Source organism: Phalaenopsis equestris, unplaced genomic scaffold (assembly GCF_001263595.1).
Source record: "Phalaenopsis equestris unplaced genomic scaffold, ASM126359v1 Scaffold000359, whole genome shotgun sequence".
In the NCBI taxonomy this organism is placed as follows: domain Eukaryota; kingdom Viridiplantae; phylum Streptophyta; class Magnoliopsida; order Asparagales; family Orchidaceae; genus Phalaenopsis; species Phalaenopsis equestris.
This window is the reverse complement of record NW_018164801.1, coordinates 1,182,102-1,204,892: the sequence shown is the minus strand read 5'-3', so window position 1 is coordinate 1,204,892 and position 22,791 is coordinate 1,182,102. Positions and strand designations below refer to the sequence as shown.

General features: G+C 36.9%; 2 protein-coding genes across 2 annotated transcripts in view; both read left to right on the top strand.

The window, feature by feature from the left end:
* Positions 1 to 1,777: 1,777 nt before the first annotated feature.
* On the top strand, positions 1,778 to 6,525 carry LOC110026213 (putative multidrug resistance protein). The gene is made up of 4 exons (XM_020727075.1): positions 1,778 to 2,096; positions 2,175 to 2,350; positions 2,453 to 3,451; positions 4,193 to 6,525. The coding sequence occupies exons 1-4, from the start codon at positions 1,826 to 1,828 to the stop codon at positions 6,422 to 6,424; spliced, it is 3,678 nt and encodes a 1,225-aa protein (XP_020582734.1). The 5' UTR covers positions 1,778 to 1,825; the 3' UTR covers positions 6,425 to 6,525.
* Positions 6,526 to 20,232: 13,707 nt separating this feature from the next.
* Positions 20,233 to 22,791, top strand: part of LOC110026265 (pentatricopeptide repeat-containing protein At1g74850, chloroplastic) — a gene marked incomplete in the record, with an annotated part of 7,672 nt that continues 5,113 nt past the window's right edge. Inside the window, 2 exon segments of the mRNA XM_020727142.1 lie at positions 20,233 to 21,435; positions 21,437 to 21,812. Of these exon segments, the coding sequence (XP_020582801.1) occupies positions 20,384 to 21,435; positions 21,437 to 21,812 (1,428 nt within the window).

Here is a 22,791-nt window from a genome sequence, read left to right as displayed (position 1 = left end):
TCTAACGTGCAGAAGGCTAACATAAAACGAAAGAGGAATAAATAATCTCGACTTATATATATATTACATATTAACCAAACTCCATGCAGACTATATAATTCATTATACTCTTTATCGCAAATCTTTTGGAGACCAAATATTTTAAAAATTATAATAAATTTATTTTTAGTTAAAATAATGTTATATAATATACTATGTGAGATCATACGCAGCAAATTAAATAAATAAAATAGTACAAAACATAAGCTCAAATTGTGCCAAGTATAAAATAATTGCTTCATTAACTTGAAATAAAAAGTACAAAAATTCGAGGTTAACTGTACTTAATCAATACATCATCAAGCATGATAGCATGTAAATAAAAAATTAAATTTTAATTATAAAATTTTAGCTAAAAGAAATTTTTGAATGATATTAGTAATCAATTTAAAGATAAAATAATCTTTTTAGCGTAATTATTAACTATAAAATAACAAATTAAAAGTTAAATAAAGAAAAGGAAGACTTACATACATACCACTCGATTCCTATGTGCGTCTTATTTATTTCATACACGTTCACCTTTACCTGTAGACAAAGATTTAATTTACATTTTAAAACTTAAGAAAAGGAAGACTTACATACATACCACTCGATTCCTTGTGTTAAAACATCTAACACTTAAAAAATTTTATTTATTTCATACACGTTCACCTTACCTGTAGACAAAGATTTAATTCACGTTTTAAAACTTACAATGACGATATTTGACGTTGCTTGATAACGTTTTGAGTTGCGTCTTATTACTATTTGTGCATTGTGATCTATGAACCTGACGTGCTGTCTTATTTGTAATTTAAATAAAAATGCCTGCTTTCATCATAAAATCTTATTTTGACGACATCAATATTTCAATTCAACATATTTAATAAAACATTGATTTGTCCGCATTCATATTTGAAGCATCTTCATTTTTTTTTTTATTCATTATGTAAGTCAAGTAATAAAGAAAACTCAAAAACAACACTTCCGATTATAGTTTCTGATTTAGACAAATGTATTATTAGTAAATTATTTATATATATTATTAAGCGACATCATTCATCTACTTGTTCCAAATATCCATATTACTCACCACGTCTTGCCATTTTTTAAAACAGCCTCTCTTTTTCACTCGAGTCGAGTTTAAAATTTATGATGATAATTTCAAAATTAATTACAACCGACAAAATATTATATTTATTTATATATTTATTTATAACAAATTTACATGCATACCTCACTAAAAAATCGGGACAATTACATAAGCAGCCAAACCATTGCTATTTAGCAATCAATCACACCCTCTTTCATCCAAATGTCAAAATTCAAGATAAAACCCCAACTCCTGCTTTTCAATTTTTTATTAAATTCTCAATTATTCGATGCATCTATTTAGTAGTTTAAAAAATCAATGAAGTGTCTAATTTAGAGCCCGTTTTTTGGCAGTTTATTAGTGTGGTGGTGTTTTGAAAACGCAACTGATCTGTTTGGGTAAATTGGGTTTTGGTAGCTTGTGTTTTCAAAATGTTGAAAACATCATTTTCACACCGCATCTATCTAAGTGTGGTTGCGGTTTGGTTTTTTCAAAAAAAATAAAAATTTTTAATAACAACTGTACCTAGCTTATCAGCAGACTATTTTTAATCAGCTTATCAGCAGATTATTCAATAAGCTGCAACTACCCCAAACAGACCTTTATAAATATTAATGTTTTTAGTGTTTTGTATGTAAAATTTTGGGCATGTATATATATAAGGGTAAGAAGAGTAATGGATTGATATTAGAAAGAAACTTGAAGAGAAGGATGAGGGAAGTGAAAGGAAGGAGTAACAGGTTGCTGCCATCACTAGTGTGCTTCTTCAAGCTAGCTGATGATGTGGACTGTTTCCTAATGGCTATTGGTTGTGTGGGGGCCATCTTCAATGGCCTTTCACAGACTACCTTGAACATTCTATTCGCTCTGGTTTTCAACGATATTGGCACCTATCCTTCCCCAGATTTCATGCACAGAATAAAAAATAATGCCCTCCGATTCCTCTACCTGGGAGCAGCTTCTTTTGTTGCAGCATTCCTTGGTACTCAAATGACCAACCTATATTGTTTTCATAACCATATATCATCATGAATCATGACGTCTTTGATCGAATATGTAGAGGGGTATTGTTGTACGATGACGGCGGAGCGCCAGGCGGCGAGAATGCGTGCACGGTATTTGAAGGCGGTGATGAGACAAGATGTGGGCTATTTCAATGCCGAAACGGCCACTGCGGAGATCGTCAACGTGATCTCCAACGACTCCCTTGTCATCCAAGATGTTCTTGGTGAAAAGGTCAGTTTGTTTGTGAAAGTGATTGCTAGACATGGTTGTGAAATATTGTATCATAATGTCACTTTTTACTATTATTGATACTATTGATTGTGTTGTGTGCAGGCGCCAAATTTTATAATGAATTGTTCGACGTTCTTGGGGAACTACATAGTTGCATTCGTTCTGTTGTGGCGGCTGGCAGTGGCGGCAACCCCGAGTTTGTTATTGCTGATTGTTCCTGGCCTGATTTATGGACGGGCTTTACTACGTTTGTCTCGAAAGATTCAAGTGGAGTATGACAAGGCCGGTGCAATTGTAGAGCAGGCTCTTTCGGCCATTCGAACGGTTTATTCCTCCACGGCAGAGCTCTATGTAATTTCAGCTTTCTCAACCGCACTCGATCGCACAGTCCAGCTCGGCCTCCGTCAAGACTTTATCAAAGGCCTTGCAGTAGGCAGCAATAATGTCTGCTTCGCGGTCTTTGCCTTCCTTTACTGGTATGGTGGACGCTTGGTCGAAAATCATGGCGCTAAAGGTGGCACCGTTGTTAGTGTTGCCGTGTGCCTTGTGCATGGTGGCCAAACACTTGGCATATGCCTTTCAAATGTTAAGTACTTAGTGGAGGCAATTAATGCAATGGAGAAGATCTCAGAGGTGATAGAACGAAGACCTATGATCGACATGGAGAATAATATGGGAGATGAGATAGAGGAATTGAAGGGGGAGGTGGAATTCAGGGAGGTGGGATTCTCATATCCAATGAGGCCTGCAACAAATGTTTTTGAGGGGTTCAATTTGAGAGTGGAGGCTGGTAAGAAGATAGCATTGGTGGGAGAGAGCGGGTCAGGAAAATCGACGACAATATCGCTGCTACAGAGATTTTATGATCCAACTGCAGGTGAGATATTACTCGACGGAGTGAACATAAAGAAGCTGAGGTTGAATTGGCTCAGGGCACAGATGGGGCTCGTGAGCCAGGAACCAGTGCTCTTTGCAACTTCCATAAAGGAGAACATCTTGTTTGGCAAAAAAGGTGCGACGATGGAGGAGGTTGTCGCAGTTGCCAAAGCTGCAAATGCAGATGAATTCATCTCCCTGCTGCCATCGGGATATGACACACTGGTACATTTATTCATTTCTTTTAAGAAACTATAAAGTGTAATGGGATATGACTTCTCGTTGACTAAAACAAATCCACTAAGAGAAAGAGAGGCCAACATGATAGATTTGGAACATATTGCACTGAGTTTTAGATTTTGAACATATTTCACTGAGTTAAGGGAGCCAAATTGAATTAGTTTTTTTTCTAGAAAAAGTTTTTATTAGGTGGGATCACCTAACAACAAGTACGGAACCATTTGAAATATATGATGCAAATAGCACCATAGGCATAAAACCTATTGGGTAGTTCTTAAACTAGTTGTAGGGGTTTTACCATCATTTAGGAGGGCATCCTCTACACAGCTGACAAGTGAAACATGACACTATTCAACTAGTTTTTCCTCTTTTAACTATCCAGAGGGCCGAATGTTGACTTTAAAGGTGATGCATGGAAAAGTCTGCATGTCCTTTATTCAAATAACCTATGCAATTAGTTCAAGTGGCTTCTAAAAACCAAGTTGGGCATGTCATAAATTATGTAGTGATGTGAACAAGAGAGCAATATTGAGACTAAGCCTCATGAAGGTCGCTTTCTTGGGAACACTTATACAAACAATAATATATATCAACTCATCATACCCACATTATGGGTAAGTTTGAGTTGTCAATATTTTTATTACGATCATTTATCTAGCAACCTTCAAATTACTAAATTATTGTCTTGATCGTTCTTTGCTAATAAAAACTCTGAATGTGGTGCAGGTAGGTGAGAGAGGGATTCAACTATCTGGTGGGGAAAAGCAGCGGATTGCCATTGCACGAGCACTCATCCGATCCCCAAAGATACTTCTACTAGATGAGGCTACCAGTGCATTAGACACCATGTCTGAGCTCGCCATTCAAGAAGCTCTTGATGTTGCTACTATTGATCGCACCACAATTATCATCGCTCATCGCCTCTCCACAATTCGTAATTCTGACACCATCTACGTCATCCAATCGGGTCAAGTCATCGAATCCGGCTCTCATAATCATCTCATAAACATCACTAATGGTCACTACTCTTATTTTCTTCACCTTCAAGAATTGCAAAAATGTGCAAAGTCCATGGGAGTCAATGAAGCTAACTCCACCACCAGTTTTTCTTACTCCCATAGAAGCCATAACTTTAGTCGCTCAACAATCTTTCAAGGTAATTGTGCTGGCGATAAAATGGAAAACATGAAGGGCGCAAAAATACGTGCACCATCATTCTGGTTTCTATTACTCATGAACACACCGGAATGGCGCCATATGTTATTAGGGGTTGTGTGTGCTGCGTTCGATGGACTACCCTACATAGTAAATTCATATTCCATGAGTAGCATACTAACAATTTATCTTGATAAGGATAAGTCAGATATTACCGCAAAGATAAGAATTTATTGCCTAATCCTATTGGTAATATCAGTGTTGGCCTTTGTTGTTTATGTTCTCAAGGATTATAGTTTTTCCATCATGGGTCAATATTTAACAAAGAGAATTAGGGAGGCTATGCTTTCTAAGTTGTTAATGCTTGAAGTGGGGTGGTTTGATCAAGAAGAGAACTCTACTGGGGACCTCTGTTCAAAGATATTCAAAGACGCTCGTGTGATACAATCACTGGTTGGAGATCGCTTGTCTCTTATGATACAGACATTATCCACAATAATGATCGCCTATACAATAGGGCTTGTAATCTCATGGAAACTTGCCTTAGTTATAATCTCCATGCAGCCGATTGTCATTGCATGCTACTACACAAAAAGTGTTCTTTTAAAGGAATTATCACGCAAAAGATTGAGCGCTCAATCAAATAGCAACAGATTAGCTATGGAAGCTATTCAAAATATTCGCACTATCACTAGCTTTTCTTCGCAAGACCACATCCTTCGTCTCTTTATTCTCGCACTGGATGGCCCGCGCCAACAAGGCATTCAACACTCTTGGTTTGCTGGCACTCTTCTTGGCTTCTCGCAAGTTATTGGTAATTGTTCGTGGGCCATTTCCTTTTGGGACAGTGGCATCCTGCTCTCCAAGGGCTCCATTACCACCAAAGCCTTATTGCAAACCTTGGCGATCCTCTGCAAAACTTCACGTACGATAGCTGACGCAGGTGCTATGACAACGGACCTCACTAATGGCATCAGCTCAGCTGCAGTTGTATTATCAATTCTTGAACGAGACACACAAATTGATCCTGATTGTCATGAGGGTCACAAGGCTGACTCCATCAAAGGTGTAATTGAATTTCGTAACATCTTTTTTTCCTATCCATCTCGCCCTGAAGTGTTGGCCCTTAAACACTTCTCCATATCATTTGAGGAGGGCCAATCCACTGCACTCGTGGGCCCCAGTGGCTCCGGCAAATCCACTATCATCGGTCTTATTCAGCGATTCTACGACCCATTGGACGGAGAGGTGTGTATCGATGGTCGAAACATTCAAGCCTTTCATTTGCGATCATTGAGAAGGCATATTGCATTGGTGGGGCAAGAACCAACTTTGTTCATTGGTACAATAAAGGAAAATATTTTGTATGGAGTAGAGGATGCAAGTGATGCGGAGGTGGAGGCAGCAGCGCGAATAGCTAATGCGCATGACTTCATATGTGGGCTAAAAGATGGGTACAATACAAATTGTGGGGAGAAAGGGCTGCAATTATCTGGCGGGCAGAAGCAACGGGTTGCAATTGCAAGAGCAATACTAAGAAATCCAAGTATCTTGCTCTTGGATGAAGCAACAAGTGCGTTGGATGGAGAAGCAGAGAAGCTTGTACAGGAGGCCTTGGAGAGGGTGATGAGAGGAAAAACCACGGTTGTGGTGGCACATAGGCTCGGCACCATCAAGAATTGTGACTTAATTGTTGTACTCGAAAATGGCCTTTTAGTTGAGAAAGGAGATCATGCATCACTAATGGAAATGAATGGAAAGTATTTTGGATTGGTCAACTTGCAGCTTCGCCAAGACAAGTAATTTAATATAAACAATATTTTATAGATCAATATGCTAAACATATTTTTTAATGGTATGTTATAGAAACACACACAATGCACAAAAAAGGATGATAATTAAAATGTGGCCAGCAGAATTATTATAGAAAATATTTTTCTTTTATAAGTTTGATTTTGCTTTTAGAGGTTTTCTTCATTTTTTTTTTTTTTACAGTTGTGTTCAGCGATGTGGATTGTAAATTGAATTGTATGTGAAGGGAACATTTTATAGTGCATTTCTGCCTTAGTGTTCTTGAATCATTTTACTGAACTTTGTCAACACTTAAGCATATGCCACAGAGATGGCTACCTCATTATAACGCCGAAAAAAATTTTCAGAATTAGAATTCAGTCAAAACTTTTATTTTCTTCTATATAATAATTTGTTATTACCTTTCTTCATAATTTGAATACTAATTCAAAGTGATAAACTAGACAATTTTGCATTGGGATCTGTCGAAATATTCGAAGTAGACATCAACACTTCAATATCAATGACAATAACCTATCAACAACAACAACAACAACAACAAAGCCTTAATCCCACTACGTGGGGTCGGCTACATGAATCCTTTTTCTCCATTGCGTCCTATTTAGTGTCATATTTTCATTTAGTTCTAGTAAATTAAGATCATTTTTAATACAATAAGCCCAAGTCTTCCTAGGTCTACCTCTGCCTTACCTCTGCCTTTCTATCTAAACACAAGTCGAATTTAAAACATCTACTCTCCTAATTGGATCATCTAATGGTCGACGTTTAATATGACCAAACCATCTAATGGTCGAATTTAAAATGACAATAACCTATCAATCAAATAAAATAGGAAATTTTTTATGAGATTAAAGCTACAATTAAATAAGAAGTTGAGAAGATGCTAAAACCCTAATTCATTGAAGAATAACAATGCACTAAGTGGGTTTTAAAATTCTTGATGGTTAAGTCAGTGGGAGCTAGAAAATGCACGCTTATTGTGGGCTTTGAAAATTCACAATCGCTCCCCAAGACAACTCTCTGCATTTATTTTGAGAAAGAGAGCTTTGGAGGGTTGGAGGGTTGAATTTTCAGAAGGCTGATTGGATTGTAGATAAGACATTACCCAGAAATTTCCCTCATTTTGCAAGAAATTTTTTATTTGCGATTTCCCATAGGCGCAAGCCCCTGTGGTTAATTACCACTCCAGATAACGGGAGAGCACTTTTGATTAAGGTTGGTCATTAAGAAGTGAGTACTCATCATATAATAGCAGCGGACAAGATTTAAATTGCAGAATTCGTCACTTGAAGCTTAAAGCGGATGGTGGGTTAATGAAGACTAAACCCGATCAAAATCTCATGGTTCCTTCATCCCAGGTCGTCGTGACCCCTGATCTATTTTGTCAAAGAAGGTAGTCGACCCAACCTGACAGATGATTCTTATCAACAACCATGAGTTGTGTTGTCCAAGAAATCCTTGATCTGGGGTGGACAAACTTAAGTCGAGCTTAGCTAACATAAGGTTTTATATCAATCAATTGTATCATTAAGATTCACAACTCAAAGGGTAGAAGACCGTTGAGAAACATACGGGTTGCGATAGTGACCATAATATAATGGTGTCATTTGATGACAACCACCCGGTCAGAGGACTCTGGTCCTAACTGCTATTTTGAGGTGTTATTTGGTGACAGAACCACGCTGACAGAGAACTCGGTTCACATCTTAACTAGCATTTCATTACTTTAATTTTGAACATATTGATACATTTGATATGACTTTCGCACTTTGTGAGCTGAAATTAATCAAAAGTTTGTCACCCTCAACAACTTACTGGAATGACGGATGGATTTTGTTTTTAGCTTTTAAGTAATTCAATTTTGACTTGACTATTTGGTTGGTTACTTTGAAAATCTTGATTTAAAAGATTGACCCTCCGGTTGAAAACTTCGATCAACACGGTCATCATCGGAGTATTGAAACATTTAAAATATTTATATTTGAAAGGGGTACTTAATTTTGTTAGTTTAAGATTTTCAATGTATAGGTCTCGTCGACTCCTATCTTTTGTAGTTATGAGGATCAGACTAGGCGATTTGGACTTGTAAATTTTCATCTTAGGATTTGGACATTTATTAGGGTTTACTGGACTCGTCAACTCCACTCCTTACGAGGAGCGGAATTGAACTAGTGGGGTGAGACTTACAACTCTTCCCTATAGATAAGGCGGCCGGATTTGCGCACAGCATTCTCAAACCTAATATTTGAACGTTCTATATATTGGTTGGAGCACATGTGGGTTTTTAACTTTTGTTTATATAGCCACCTTAAAGCATACATAGCTCGGGAGTATCGCAAGTGGTACTCATCTAAGCCTTAAAAGTGTGGCTCATATTTCAAGATGTTTCATTAACTTAAGTTATAACACAAAGCTTACAAATGTTTAAGTTATTTGGAATTCAAAATGTTTGCAAAAGTATTATGATTTTAGGCTTTAAATGCCCTGCCTTCTGTTTGTTAGTCGGAGTGTTGCAAATTTGGTGACGGATTATTAAAATTTTAAAAGACTTCATATCCCTGTAGGAGCCCAAGTTTGAATTGCTTGAATTCAAAATATTTTTTTAAGTTTTCTGAGCTTAAATTTTAAAATCTGATTTTTAATATTTATAAGCCCTAAATCTTTATATTTTAAGAGTCATAAATTTAAATTTTTTAAAACCTAAAGACCCTAAATATTAAAAAGCCCAAGTCCCGACACTTTAAACCCTGAAGCCTGAAATTTTGAAAACTCGAGTTTACAAGTCATTTTAAAGAAAAGTATATCTTTAGCTGAATATGCAGGCTTATAACGTGAAGACCAACTTTGGTTGACGTCACCTCTTGCTTGTTGTCACTCATTTTGCTTGGAGATTGAACTTGTTATTTGCGCTTTGCTTTTTGTTTTGATTGACTAGTTGACGTTTTTATTTTAGTACTTTTGAAATTTTAGAGCTTCTTTTGTCCTGATTTCTTCGGTCCTTCGGTTCTAACTTTGTGCTTTGGCGGACTTATTGAAGTTTGACCTGAATTGTCTCTAAAACTTATCAGGTGGATGAGTATGCCTTAGGTCCTAGCTTTGTGCTTTGATGGAGTTGTTGAAAGAATTGACCTAAATAGTCTCAACAAACTTGTCAGGTAAGTGAGCACACCTTCGGTACTAGCTTTGTGCATCGACAAACTTGTTAAAGAAATTGATCTGAATTGTCTCTACGGACTTGCCAAGTAAGTAAGCACACCTTCGGTTCAAGCTTTGTGCTTTGACAGACTTGTTGAATGAATTGATCTGAATTATCTCTACGAACTTGTCAGGTTAATAAGTATTCCTTCGGACCTAGCTTAGCGCTTTTGTGAACTTACTGAAGGATGCATGGCATTGATCTAGCCTTCGGGTTTTTGTTGAGTCAATGGCAAGAAGTAGTTGGTTTTGTGCTTGGTGCTTTATCGGACTTGTCGACAATAAAATTCCTTTAGTTCAGCATCAAGTTTTGAGTGAACTTTTGGGATAACTTCTTCGGTCCTTTGCTTTCCGCTTTACCGAACTTATTGAAGAAAAGAATTCCTCCAGTTTATGCCTTGTGCTTGATCAAACTATTTGAAAAAGTAGGCTTTCTTTATTTGAACAAGACATCAAACTCAACTTGATGCTTTCTTGATTGATGATCATTTTTTTGATTTTCCTCGACCTTTTGATTAATTAAGAAAATCTCTTTGATCTAGTTCGCTTAAACTTATAAAGTTGAATATGCATGAAACTTGACAGTCTTTGTCATCAGACTAAAAAAATGGGCCTCTTCACTGTGGCCGTTTTTATGGTTTATTGAGTGAAGAGAATTGTCAGTGACTCGACCATATTTGAGTTTGTTAAGTCCAACCTTCAAGACCTACTTAAGTCTTATACTTAGGCTACATAAAATTTGTGCTTTTTCAATTTAACAGACTTAACCTTATATAATTGGGAGTCTCCTTTCTTATATCACCAGGTCCTGGAACTTGTATAGTTGAGAATATTTTAGCTCGACTGCAATCCATCAATCTATTGAGAAAATCTCCTTGACCTGGATCACTTGAACTCGTTAAACTGGATGAGTTTGGGAACTAGATAACTCTCATCATAGACTAACAAGATATGGACTATCTTACTACGGTCATATTTATGACTTGTTAAGTAAGAAGAGCTTGCTCCTTCACTGCGGTCATTTTTGTGGCTTGTTAAATAAACCGAGCTATCAGCAACTCCGCCATGTTTTGGGCTTGTTGAGTCCGACCATTTTGACCCACTTGAGCCATAGACATGAGTAGTGGTAGAGCTTATATATTTCCAATTTAACTTGTTAAAGCTTGCAAATCTCAAAGACTTATCGGCTAAACCGTCAAATTATTGGTTAATAAAAGAGAAAAATCATTGTCTTATATATTTTTTGGCAAGTAATTTGTTTCTTAAGCAGATTCATTCCCCACAAACTGCCTGTCACCCGCATCACAGAGATTATCAGGAGAAGTATGATGAACCTTATATGTCGTTGAAGCAAATACTTGTAGTCACTCAGAACATGTAGTTGAAGGAGTTTGAGGTACGATCATGTATACGATCATGTAATTTAATTTGAATTAAATTTATAAATTTGATTTAATTTTTTATAATAACACATGGATTATTTTTTACGTTACGTAGGTCCTTCACCTGGCTCCCAGAGCACCACCACTAAATACGTTGAATTTTCAAGATTCGGGGCAGACATCGCCTGACCGACATGTTCACGACATCCCGCCGGAGGGGCGAGCAGCATGCCTTGATTGGCGAGGGGCTCTGGGATTAGTTGACCGCAGCTTAGGTCACTCATTGTATGAGGAGGAGGCGGACGAACCGGGCGAACCGAGCGATAGAGGGGGCTAAAGGAGTTGCGCTCCATATTGGTGAATCAGTCCCCTATACGGAGCACTACAAAAAGCTGGTAAGATTTTTTAAAATATTTAAACATGAATCCAATCTTTCGAGTAATTTTTTAGCGCTAACTTTTTTTGTATGCTACACAAGCCAAAAGAGTTGAGTCTGCTAACTCCGTTGTGGAGTTGCATGTTCGAACTCATATGTGCCCGGGGACTGCGCAGTGGGTCTCGGAGCATTCCTGGCGGGTTGCTGTAAGTTCAAAATCTTAAATTAAAAATTTATTTTCACTCTGACAGTTGAAAGTGTCAATTAAACATTGGTTTTCATTATCCAGGAGGAGTTCGAGCAGCTCCAGAAGAGGCACTTGGCCACTCAAGCCCAAACTGACGCCACCAGCAATATTACTTAGTCTACCATTGCGCAGCCCGAGTACGAGCTTTTGACGCAGGCGATAGGGAGGAAGAAGGGGAGAGCTTATGGTATTGGAATGAAGGGCATAGCCTTCAAGGCCGAGCTTTCGCATGGCCCCGTTCTTTGTTCCCCGAGCTCCTCATAGCCAAACCATGAGGCACTTGTCAGGCATGCAGCTGCAATGAACGAAGAGATCTGTCAGTTGCGCAAGCAGATGCTACAAGACCACATAGAGTGGAAGACTTTATAGCGCGCATGGCGGAGACCTCAGCAGATAGCCGGCGCAAGCAGCCGATAACATCCGTGCAGCAAGAGTGGGATGGAGATGAGTAATTTTTTTTTTTATGTTTTCTTTTATTTATAGGCATTATGTTAAACATTTTATGTAATTTTTTTGGAATTAACTTTACTCTTCTTATTCGGGATAATTTATGACAACACCTTCCTTTTATTAATGAAATTGTTTAGAGATTTGATATGTGATATAACTATGCTTAATGTGGTCTGTGAGGTAAGAATATGCTTTTGTGCAGATTGTGAAAATGTAATTGATTCTCTAAATTTTTTTCTATGCTACAGGTTTGCATTGGATATGCGTCTATTTTCGCACGGAAAATCAAACAAGATATCTACAATAATTTTTCGTCATTCTATGATATTTTCCGACGCAAATGAGATGGTAATCTGAAGCTAAGATTCATCGTCGGAAATTTTAAAATACAAATTTTGACGCACATTACATATGGACAAATTATTTGCGTCGGAATATTTCCACATAAATTAGATGTAAATAAAATTAACGACCCCAATTTAACTTCGAAAAAAATCCGACGCTAACATTTAAATATCGTTGGATTTGCGTCTACTTTAAATATCGTTGAAAGTGCAATATGTCTCTAGTCATGTAGATTATTTATTTGAAATCATGGTATAAAAGTTGTATCAAAGGATAGATAACATAATAAGAGCAATTATTAGATCATAAAAGTAGATATAAAACATATAGATTGGACTAAGTAGAACTCAATCATTTCCGAAGGATAGTAGAGCAACTATTGAAATATAAACTAGAGCAACAAGCCCTCTTTGGAAAAAAAAAAAAAAGTAAACAAAAAATGAAAAGAAGATGATAAACTGCAAGTAATTTACTATTATACCATTAAACTTCTTTGTCATATATTACGAGTTATAAATGAAAGATGAAAATAAATGTCTGTACATAAGTAGCTAGAAGTAATCATTTTGATTTGAGTTGGTCGGTCCTAATTGAAACTTTTTGTCACAATCCATTAGTTGTAGAGAATTTGCAATAAAAGTGGTTGCTTCATGTGTTAATTGATAAGGAGAGGAGGAACACATGTTACTGTTGCAATTACCTCCCCTAAAAATGATAGGCGAAGACCGGAGTGTCGACTTGTTGTGAAGCCTGCAAAATCGTTGAGTTGAAAGAGTCTTTGTAAGCATGTAAGCGAGTTAATCATGTGAATGAATGTGATAGACTTTTACTTCCTTTGGTTTAATGTGCTCATGGATGAAATGGTAATCTATTTACATATCTTTGTTTTATGCATGGAAAACACGGTTTTGGCTATTGCCATTGCATAGATGTTATCAAATATAAGGGAATAGGTTGTTGGATTGATATATGAAGCTCTTGCAAAAGGCCACAAATCCATATAATGTCAAAAGCAGTTGAGGACACTGCTCTATATTCGGCTTCGATAAAAGATCATGCTATTGTAGATTGTTTCTTGAAATGCCAAGCAATTACTAGTGATAGATCAACAATCACTTGGCTTGCCTAATCAAAGTCAAAGCATGTATTTAGATGTAAATCTCCTAATTGAATTGGTATAAAAATGGTGATTGTTCTTTTGATATACCTTAGAATACAACAACAAAAACAACAAAGCCTTAATCCCACCACGTGGGGTCGGCTACATGAAATCCTTTCTGGGGTCGGCTACATGAATCCTTTCTCTCCATTGCGTCCTATTTAGTGTCAAATTTTCATTTAGTTCTAATAAATTAAGATCATTTTTTATACAATAAGCCCAAGTCATCCTAGGTCTACCTCTGCCTCTCTGCTTTTGTTAACATAAGTCGAATCTAAAATATCTACTCTCCTAATCGGATCATCAGATGGTTGACATTTAATGTGACCAAACCATCTAAGACGACTTTCTCTAATTTTGTTCGTCACAAGAGCTACACCAACCATATCACGAATATATTCATTTTGCATTTTGTCTTAAGTGTAAAGCCATTCATCCACCTAATCATTCTCATCTCGGCAACACTTAACTTATTATTATGCTTCTCTTTTAAAGGCCAACATTCAGCGCATTGTAGCATTGTAGGTCTCACCACAGTCTTATAAAATTTTCCTTTCAGTCTAAGCGGTATTTTTCTATCACACAAAAGGCCCGATGCATTCCTTCACTGAACCAACTTGAATTCTACTATTAACATCCCCATCTATATCACCATCGCTTTGAACAACAGACCCAAGATATATAAATCGTTCACACCTTTTAATAATTTGATCACCAAAAGTTACACTTCTGTCATTAGAACTACTACTACTAAGATTGCATTCCATGTATTCAGTTTTAGTTCTACTCAAATGAAGGCCTTTAGACTCCAACATAGATCTCCATAATTCAAGTTTTTCCTTAGCTTTTTCTCTCATCTTATCCACGAGAAGTATGTCCTCCTGTAAATATCTAGTAACACCATTCATAACTAAAGCAGAAAAATATGTGCTTAAAGCCGATCCCTAATGTAATCCAACAGAAATATTAAAATATTTGGTCAATCCTCTTTCAATTCGAACACAAGTAACAGATCTAGTATACATATCTTTAATGACTTGAATATAAGTCATCTCAACACCTTTTTTCTTAACTCTCCAAAGGATATCTCTTGGAACCTTATCGTAAGTTTTTTCTAAATCAATAAAAATCAAATGTAGATTTTCCTTATTATCTCTAAACTTCTCCATCAAACTTCTCAATAAATGCATAGCTTCCATAACAGACCTACCCGGCATAAATCCAAATTGATTATGAGAAATCTTTGTAAAACGTCTTAACCTATGTTCAATTTTAAAGTATGACACATCAACTTAATTCATCTATAATTTGCACACTCTTGTGCATCCCCTTTATTCTTAAAAATGGAGACCAAAATAAATCTTTCGCACTCCTCAGGCATCTTTTTAGTTTTTAAAATAATATTAAAGAGTTTAGTAAGCCAAAAAACTCCCAAATCTCCTAAATATTTCCACACTTCAATTGGAGTATCATCAGGTCCTACAAACTTTCCACCATTGATTTTCTTTAAAACCTCCTCAACTTCTTTTTTACTAATGCGATGGTAAAAATGAAATATTTTATTATTATTAACGATAGTAAGATCACTGAGGTCGTTCGTATTTTCAGAAACTTTATTAAAAAGTTTATCAAAATAACTCACCCACCTATGTTGAATATATTTTTCTAGGAAAATCACTTTTTGATTTTAATCTTTAATACACTTTACTTGAGTTAAATCTTTATTTTTAATTTCTCTTTGTTTGGCTAGTTTATACATATATTTTTCACCATCCTTAGTATCTAATCTATTATAAAGATCATTAAAAGCTAAATTGTTAGCGTCATAGATTGTTCTTTTAGACTACCTACGGGTCGTTTGATATTTTTCTCAGTTCTCAAAGCTTTTACATTTAAACCAATTTTTATAACATAACTTTTTATAATTTATCTTTTCTTGCACATTATTATTTCACTACCAACTATTCTTATTTATACAAACTTTTTCTTTTGATTCTCCAAGTACAACTTTTGTTACTTTTTTAATAGTGTTTGTTACTTTATCCCACATAGCATTTTGCTTCTTCATGAACATCCAAATTTTGAAATCTTGAATTTTACTCATTAAAATAATTTTATTTGTGTATTTTAGGTTCTCTCATCTAATTCTACAATGATGAGTCATAGTATTCTTTATTTTACAACTCTTCATCTTAAAATCTAGAATTAATAAACGATGTTGGGTACTAAGCCGCTCATGCATACATTGAGATAGTTGAGTGATAGCAAATGCTACATCATGATGTGTGATGGTAAGGAATTGAAGGGATTTATTGAGGTTGCAGTAGAGAGTTGGATATTCAAATAATTAGGTGAGTTTGGTTTGAGAAATTGTTTTAGAAGGTAAATGTCTTGTAATGGTTCTGCAATCTATCATTCCAGCTTCCTAGAGAACGTCTAATGCATATTTCTATTGAAAAAGTAAAAAACTTCTGAGGTGTTTTAGCAATTGGATTCCAAGGAAATATAAAATTTTATTCTAAATTGTTGTTATAAACAATGAAACGGTTGAGTGATAGTTTGTTGATGGTTTGCCCATTATTAAAATAGCGTCAATGTACGTTAAAATATTAATTTGAATATCGTTGACTTGATAGTGCAATAAGAATGAATCGACTTGGCTAAATTGAAATCCTAATTGATGGAATTGAAAGGAGTACCTAGAACCATTATCAAGAGTTTTTTTTTTCTTTTCAGTATAAATTTGTCTTTTTGAGTAAACAGATATTGTGAAGCTTGTAGCCTTGTGGTAGTCACATAGAGACTTTCTATTAAAAAATGCCATGAAGGAAAGTGTTGGATGTATCAAATTATATAATCCCCAATTTATAGTGGAGGGCAACTTTAAGTAAAATGCGAATAGTAGGTAGTGTAGGATGTTATCCTATTGGTGAGATATACATATGTGAGAATTGTGTTTGTCTGTACATATGCGAGAGGGGATGGAAGCTGTAATCAAGCGAGAGCAAGAGGCATCCAAGATATGATGAAGTTTATGTTCGGCTACTCTATTCTATATTGAAGTGTAAAGGCAAGATATTTGATGAATAATATCATGAAAGTAAGATATTATTGTAAAGTATAATTGCCAACATATTTGAATATTTTGATTTAAGTAGTAAGTTAATTTTCAACAAGTTCTTTGAACTTTGATAAAGTGGGTAGTAGCATCAAACTTGTTAATCACTTAAAATATCTATTTTCCCTTGTACTAATGAAATAGGGAAGCCCTCAAATGGATCAACTCAAGAGGCTTGTATGTATAATTAGATAAGGGATTAAGAGATAAACAATGGATTTTAGCAGCCTTAAAAGAAGTACAAAAAAGAAGCATTTAAAGGAATACATAGATGTTTTTTTTGTTTAAAAATAACTAAGAGAGTGTTGCTCATTAGGAAGTCCAAGACATAGATACCACTGGGTGGCTGGAAATTTCATTGAAACTGCTCTGGTACCATATTGAAACTAAAGTCCAGAACAGCAAGCTCTATTTCTAGTTTGCATCCAAATAAAAAAAGAACCTACAAAACAAAGAATGAAAAGAAGACGATAAGCAACAAGTAATTTACAATTAGACTATTGAACTTCCTTGTGATGTGCTGCATGTTCAAGGGAAACTCTTCGAACCGTCTAATCAAAATGGTTCATATTTCAGCATTAATTGCACTCAAAACACTATAAATAGAGGCTTAAGAGAGAACTTGAGGCTTTGAGAAGAAATTCAAGTCAATATCATCCTCGTCATCGACTGTCGTCATCCACCGCTGACCACCGTCGACCGTCATCGATTATCGTCAACTACCGTCGATCACCGCCAACCTCCGTCAGCCACCGCTGACTAGACGTCTACCGCCAACCTCCGTCAACCACCGCTGACTAGACGTATTCAATCGACGTTGTAACTTGGAAAGTTGGGACAAGAGACATCTGTAATCATCAAATTATAGTGGATTTTTACAACTGGATCAGGCCCCGTGGTTTTTCCCCTTTACGAGTTTTCCACGTAAAAACTTCTGATGTTATCACAGCTTGATTCATTTTCATCTGAGTGTGTGTTGAATCCTTGTATAATGCTAAGACGATAATTCATTACTCTACCGTCGCGAATTTTTGATTTGGACAGTCTTGATTGAAGCTATTTGTTGCCATCCAATGTTCGTAAAGAATTTGCAGTTCAAGTGACTGCTCCATGTGTTGACTGATAAGAAGAGGAGCACATGTTGCTAATAGTAACAGTTATGATGCATCTGGATGTTCAAATCTAAAGATCACAAAAAGCTAATAATTCATTTACTTCAATCGTTTTTTAACTTTTTCATTCATAAAGTATCTTTACTGAGATTTTTCTTTGTTTTTGCTTACTCCGTAGTTAAATACTTACTCTAACTCTCTTTCTGAAAAAAATAGGGGAATCACCAAACTTCCTCATTCAAAGAGAGTGAGATTTCATCATTCATGCCGGTTCTTAAACATATCTGAAACCCTTATATTCTTTTGGACACATAGAACAATAATTAAAAGCTAATATCTTATCAACAAATATTGAGCTCAACGTATGTTTTTAGATAACCATTCTTTATTTTTAACCTGTACAATTATAAAGAAAAAAAATGGAATATTGTAATTAGTATTGATACACAGCCAATAAATTTTCATCATCCGACACGAATCTAATGCATGACACGAATTTTGATGAATTTTTTGAAAAAGAAACATTCAAACTTCGATTATGAGTCATCCGGAATTCCGATTTTAGCAAACTTATAGTCAAACTAATCAGCTCGAAGAGACGAACCTTATGATATGAAAGTCAATCCAATCCGAGTCAAATCAAGCCCGGATCAAATCATCAAACCACTCTTGGAGGTTTTTCGAAGGCATTTGAAAGGTCAAACGAATATCGAATCTAACGAGTTCATAGTCGAATCGAGCGTCTCGACAAGACGAATCCAATGAGCCCAAGATTGCTCAATTCTGAATTGTTAAGGCACTCAAATGTCCATCAAACGTCGACTCATTAAGGGAAGCTCTTCAGACAGTCCAATCAAAATGTCGGACTGTCCGATCAAAATGTTTCATATTTCTGCATTAATTGCACTCAAAACACTATAAATAGAGGCTTAAGAGAGAACTTGAAGCTTTAAGAAGAAATTCAAGCCAATATCATCCTCGTCATCGACTGTCGTCATCCACCGCTGACCACCGTCGACCGTCATCGATTATCGTCAACTACCGTCAATCACCGCCAACCTTCGTCAACCACCGCTGACTAGACGTCGTCAATCGACGTTGTAACTTGGAAAGCTAGTAACACTTTCGCGCCTGTGAGACAAGAGGCATCTGTAATCATCAACTTATAGTAAATTTTTACAACTGGGCCAGGCCTCGTGGTTTTTTCTCTTTACGGGTTTTCCACGTAAAAACTTCTAATGTTATCACAGTTTGATTCATTTTCATCTGAGTGTGTGTTGAATCCTCGTACAATGCTAAGACGATAATCCATTACTCTACCATCACGAATTTTCTAGCACGCATCAAGTATAATAATCAGAAAAATGAGAGAAAAACTTCAGAGATGATATGGAAGAAAAATCAATATAACTTGAAAAAATATACATATGAAAATGAATTTAAACGGCAAATCTTGACAACGCAGGCAAAAAGAAACTTAGAACATTTAATAAATTATGCTTTGAACACCTATTGAATCAGATCAAGGGCAACCAATGTTCATGTCTAACACGATAAAATATGTAATATATATCTAGGGCATGAACTAATTCAAGAATTCGAATCGCATTTTATTGAAAACACAAAAATCGATAAATTAAATTACAGAGATACAGATTTTATGAAGATAAAAGTGCTTACACTTCCCTTTTTAAATCTCCACCATTACTAGGGACGTAGATATCCACGACGAGGATGAAGTGATGCGCGAGGATACTGGTATTTGATTGCAACAGTGGAACTTCAGCCGGGGGGGATTTCTGGTCTAGGGTTTGTTTCATTTTGGAAAGCAGTATAGCGGGAATGTCTGTATCTTATTAGGGGTATTTATATACACACAGCTTCTTGCGTATTTAAACATACATATATACAATGTCAAGGTTCAGGCTTCTTGCGTATTTAAACATACATATATACAATGTATGTAAATCTTTCTTTTCGTTCTTAGAAAATTATGGGCAACTACATAAGCAGTACAATTTCTATTTACAAATCTAGCGTTGTTTTAAATATATTTTTCAAATTCTCAATCAAATATTAAAATTCAAAATAAAATTTTAATTCATATTTTTTAAATTAAAAAGTAAATTTCATATGCATACCACCAAATTTTTATGTATTTATATATTTTCAGTTAATATTTGAAATTATAATCTATACCACTTTGATGTCATGGAACTTATACATAAATATAGATATATTATTTTTAAGAAAATAGTGATGAATATATCTTTTATGTAATGTTAAATATTTGAGTTTATTGTATTTCTCAAATGATCTAAAACTAAATATTTATATATTACAAAAATTGTGGTCTTTGAATTATTTAGGTGCTAGATATGTAAATATATATGAATTAACCGGTATTTATGCAGATGTCCCTATAAAAAAGGAGCCGTTTATCGTTCGTTATCAACGACGGCGAAACGCCGCCAGAAATGTTTTCGCCGGCGTTTTTGCTATTCTCCGAGCCGAGAAGTCATCTCCATCATCAACTCCTACTCCACTAACCCATTCTCCATCACCCATGTCTCTCTTCTTCCAGACCTCCCTACCTCCCCACTCCACCTCTCCTCCCTTCTCTCCCCGAAGCCTCCGCAATCCCTTCTTCTCCGAGCAGCTATCACTCTCCCGCCGTCCATGTCTTCTTCCTTCATCAGCCCTATTCACGTCTACACCGGCCCCATCGCCGGTGAGCAGAACGAAGCCGAAGGAGCTTGTGCTCTCAAACTCATCGGCGCAGGTCGAGAAGGGCAAGTACAGCTACGAGGTGGAAACCCTAATAAATAAGCTCAGTAGTCTCCCCCCTCGCGGAAGCATTGCCCGGTGCCTCGAGACATTCCGCGGCCGCGTCTCCCTCTCCGATTTCGCCCTCGTGTTCCGCGAGTTCGCCCGCCGCGGCGACTGGCAGCGTTCCCTTCGCCTCTTCAAGTACATGCAGCGCCAGCTCTGGTGTCGTCCCGATGAGCATATCCACGCTATCCTTATCGGCGTTCTCGGCCGTGAATCACTCCTCGATAAAGCCCGCGAGGTGTTCGACGAAATGCCAGCCAATTCCGTTCCCCGGAGTGTGCTCTCCTATACCGCTATAATTAACGCCTACGCCCGCAATGGACGCCATGAGCCTGCCCTTCAACTCCTTTCGCAGATGAAGGCTGAGCGTGTTTCCCCCTCCGTCCTCACTTACAACACCGTCCTCCATGCCTGCTCTAGGGCGAATCTACCATGGGATGCCCTTCTCAGCCTCTTCGCTGAAATGCGGCACGACGGGATCCATCCCGACATCGTGACTTATAACACTTTGATTGCCGCAGCAGGGGCAAGAAGCCTCGCCGAGCAGGTGGAGATGGTTCTGAGGACTATGCTTGACGCAGGTGTCACCCCTGACAATTCCACACACGCGCACCTCGTTGATTCATTCGGGAAGCTTGGCCGGCTTGGGCGGGTTTCTGAGCTTCTTGCTGAGATGGAATCTGGCGGCCATCTTCCTGATGCTGCAGCGTATAACGTGCTGATGGAGGCTCATGCACATGAAGGTGAGATGAAGGACGCCATGGCTGTGCTGCGGCAAATGCAAGCTGCCTACTGCTGCCACGTACAGCAACCTGCTGAATCTTTACGGTCGTTATGGCCGGTACGAAAATGTGCGGGATCTTTTCCTGGAGATGAAGGTTGGAAATACTGAGCCTGATGCCTCCACCTACAATATTCTCATTCAGGTTTTCGGAGAAGGAGGTTACTTCAGGGAGGTGATTACTTTGTTCCATGACATGTTGGAGGAGAAGGTGGAACCAAATATGGAAACTTATGAAAACCTCATTCTAGCTTGTGGTAATGGCGGCCTCCATGAAGATGCCAAAGTTATTCTGTCACATATGAACAGCAAGAAAGTTGTGCCCAGTACCAAGGCTTACACTGGTGTTATTGAAGCTTATGGACAGGCAGCTTTATATGAGGTGAGCCTTCTAATGCCTGTGGATATGGCATATGAATAACTGAAGATTCTGAATGTGAAACTCCTTTTAAGTAAATGAGGCACCTTTTCATATAACTACTGAAAATTTATTAGAAACTCCGAAATTAAGCATGCTCTTGTAAGAGCACTCATGTGGTGGGTGAACAACTAGGAAGTTACATCTGGCTACATCAATGGGAAAAAACCGTGAGAACGCTAATGCCAAAGCAAGCAATATCTCAATGGATGAGAGCATTGTTTAAAATTGTGCAATTTAAGGTGCGCCTTGAGGCCCCACATTAGCACAATCTCAAAAAAAATAAAAAAAATTTCTTTGAGGGCGAGGCACGCACTAGTTGAGGCGCACCCTCACCTCAATTCCTCTGAGTCATGTGTCTCTCGCGGTTAGGTTTTTTCTCTTTTATAAGACAATTCTAATATGAATCAAAGTTGCACAATCACACACAATAGGTTCCCTCTCCTAAATCAAGTTTTCCAGTGTCGCTGCCACCATCAGAGTCGCCACCACGGTCGATGTTATCATTTTTGTTTTTTGCTTTTGCTATAGTAGCCGGTTGCTTCTTCTGCCATAGGTGCTTGCTACAGTCACATTGCTCCTATTGTCGTCACCACCGTCCAGTTGCTCCTATTGTCGTCACCACCACCAACTTCCTGCTGCCACCACGGCTTATTGCTCTAGCTTTTGATTATCTATTATATTCTTTTTTAGATTTATGGACAATATAAGCGAACTCATCTTTGTCGTATTTTGATATTTTATATTACTTTAATTTCACAATTTATATTTTTTTGATGACCTGATCAATTGATATTTACATTATATTTTTACTTGTGTAAGTTGTTACATAAAATTTTATGACATGCAATTTATTATTTCATATTTATGCAATCTATCACTTCTTATTAAGCTAGAATATTAATGTCATTCTTTGATATGTATATATATATATAAAGGAGCC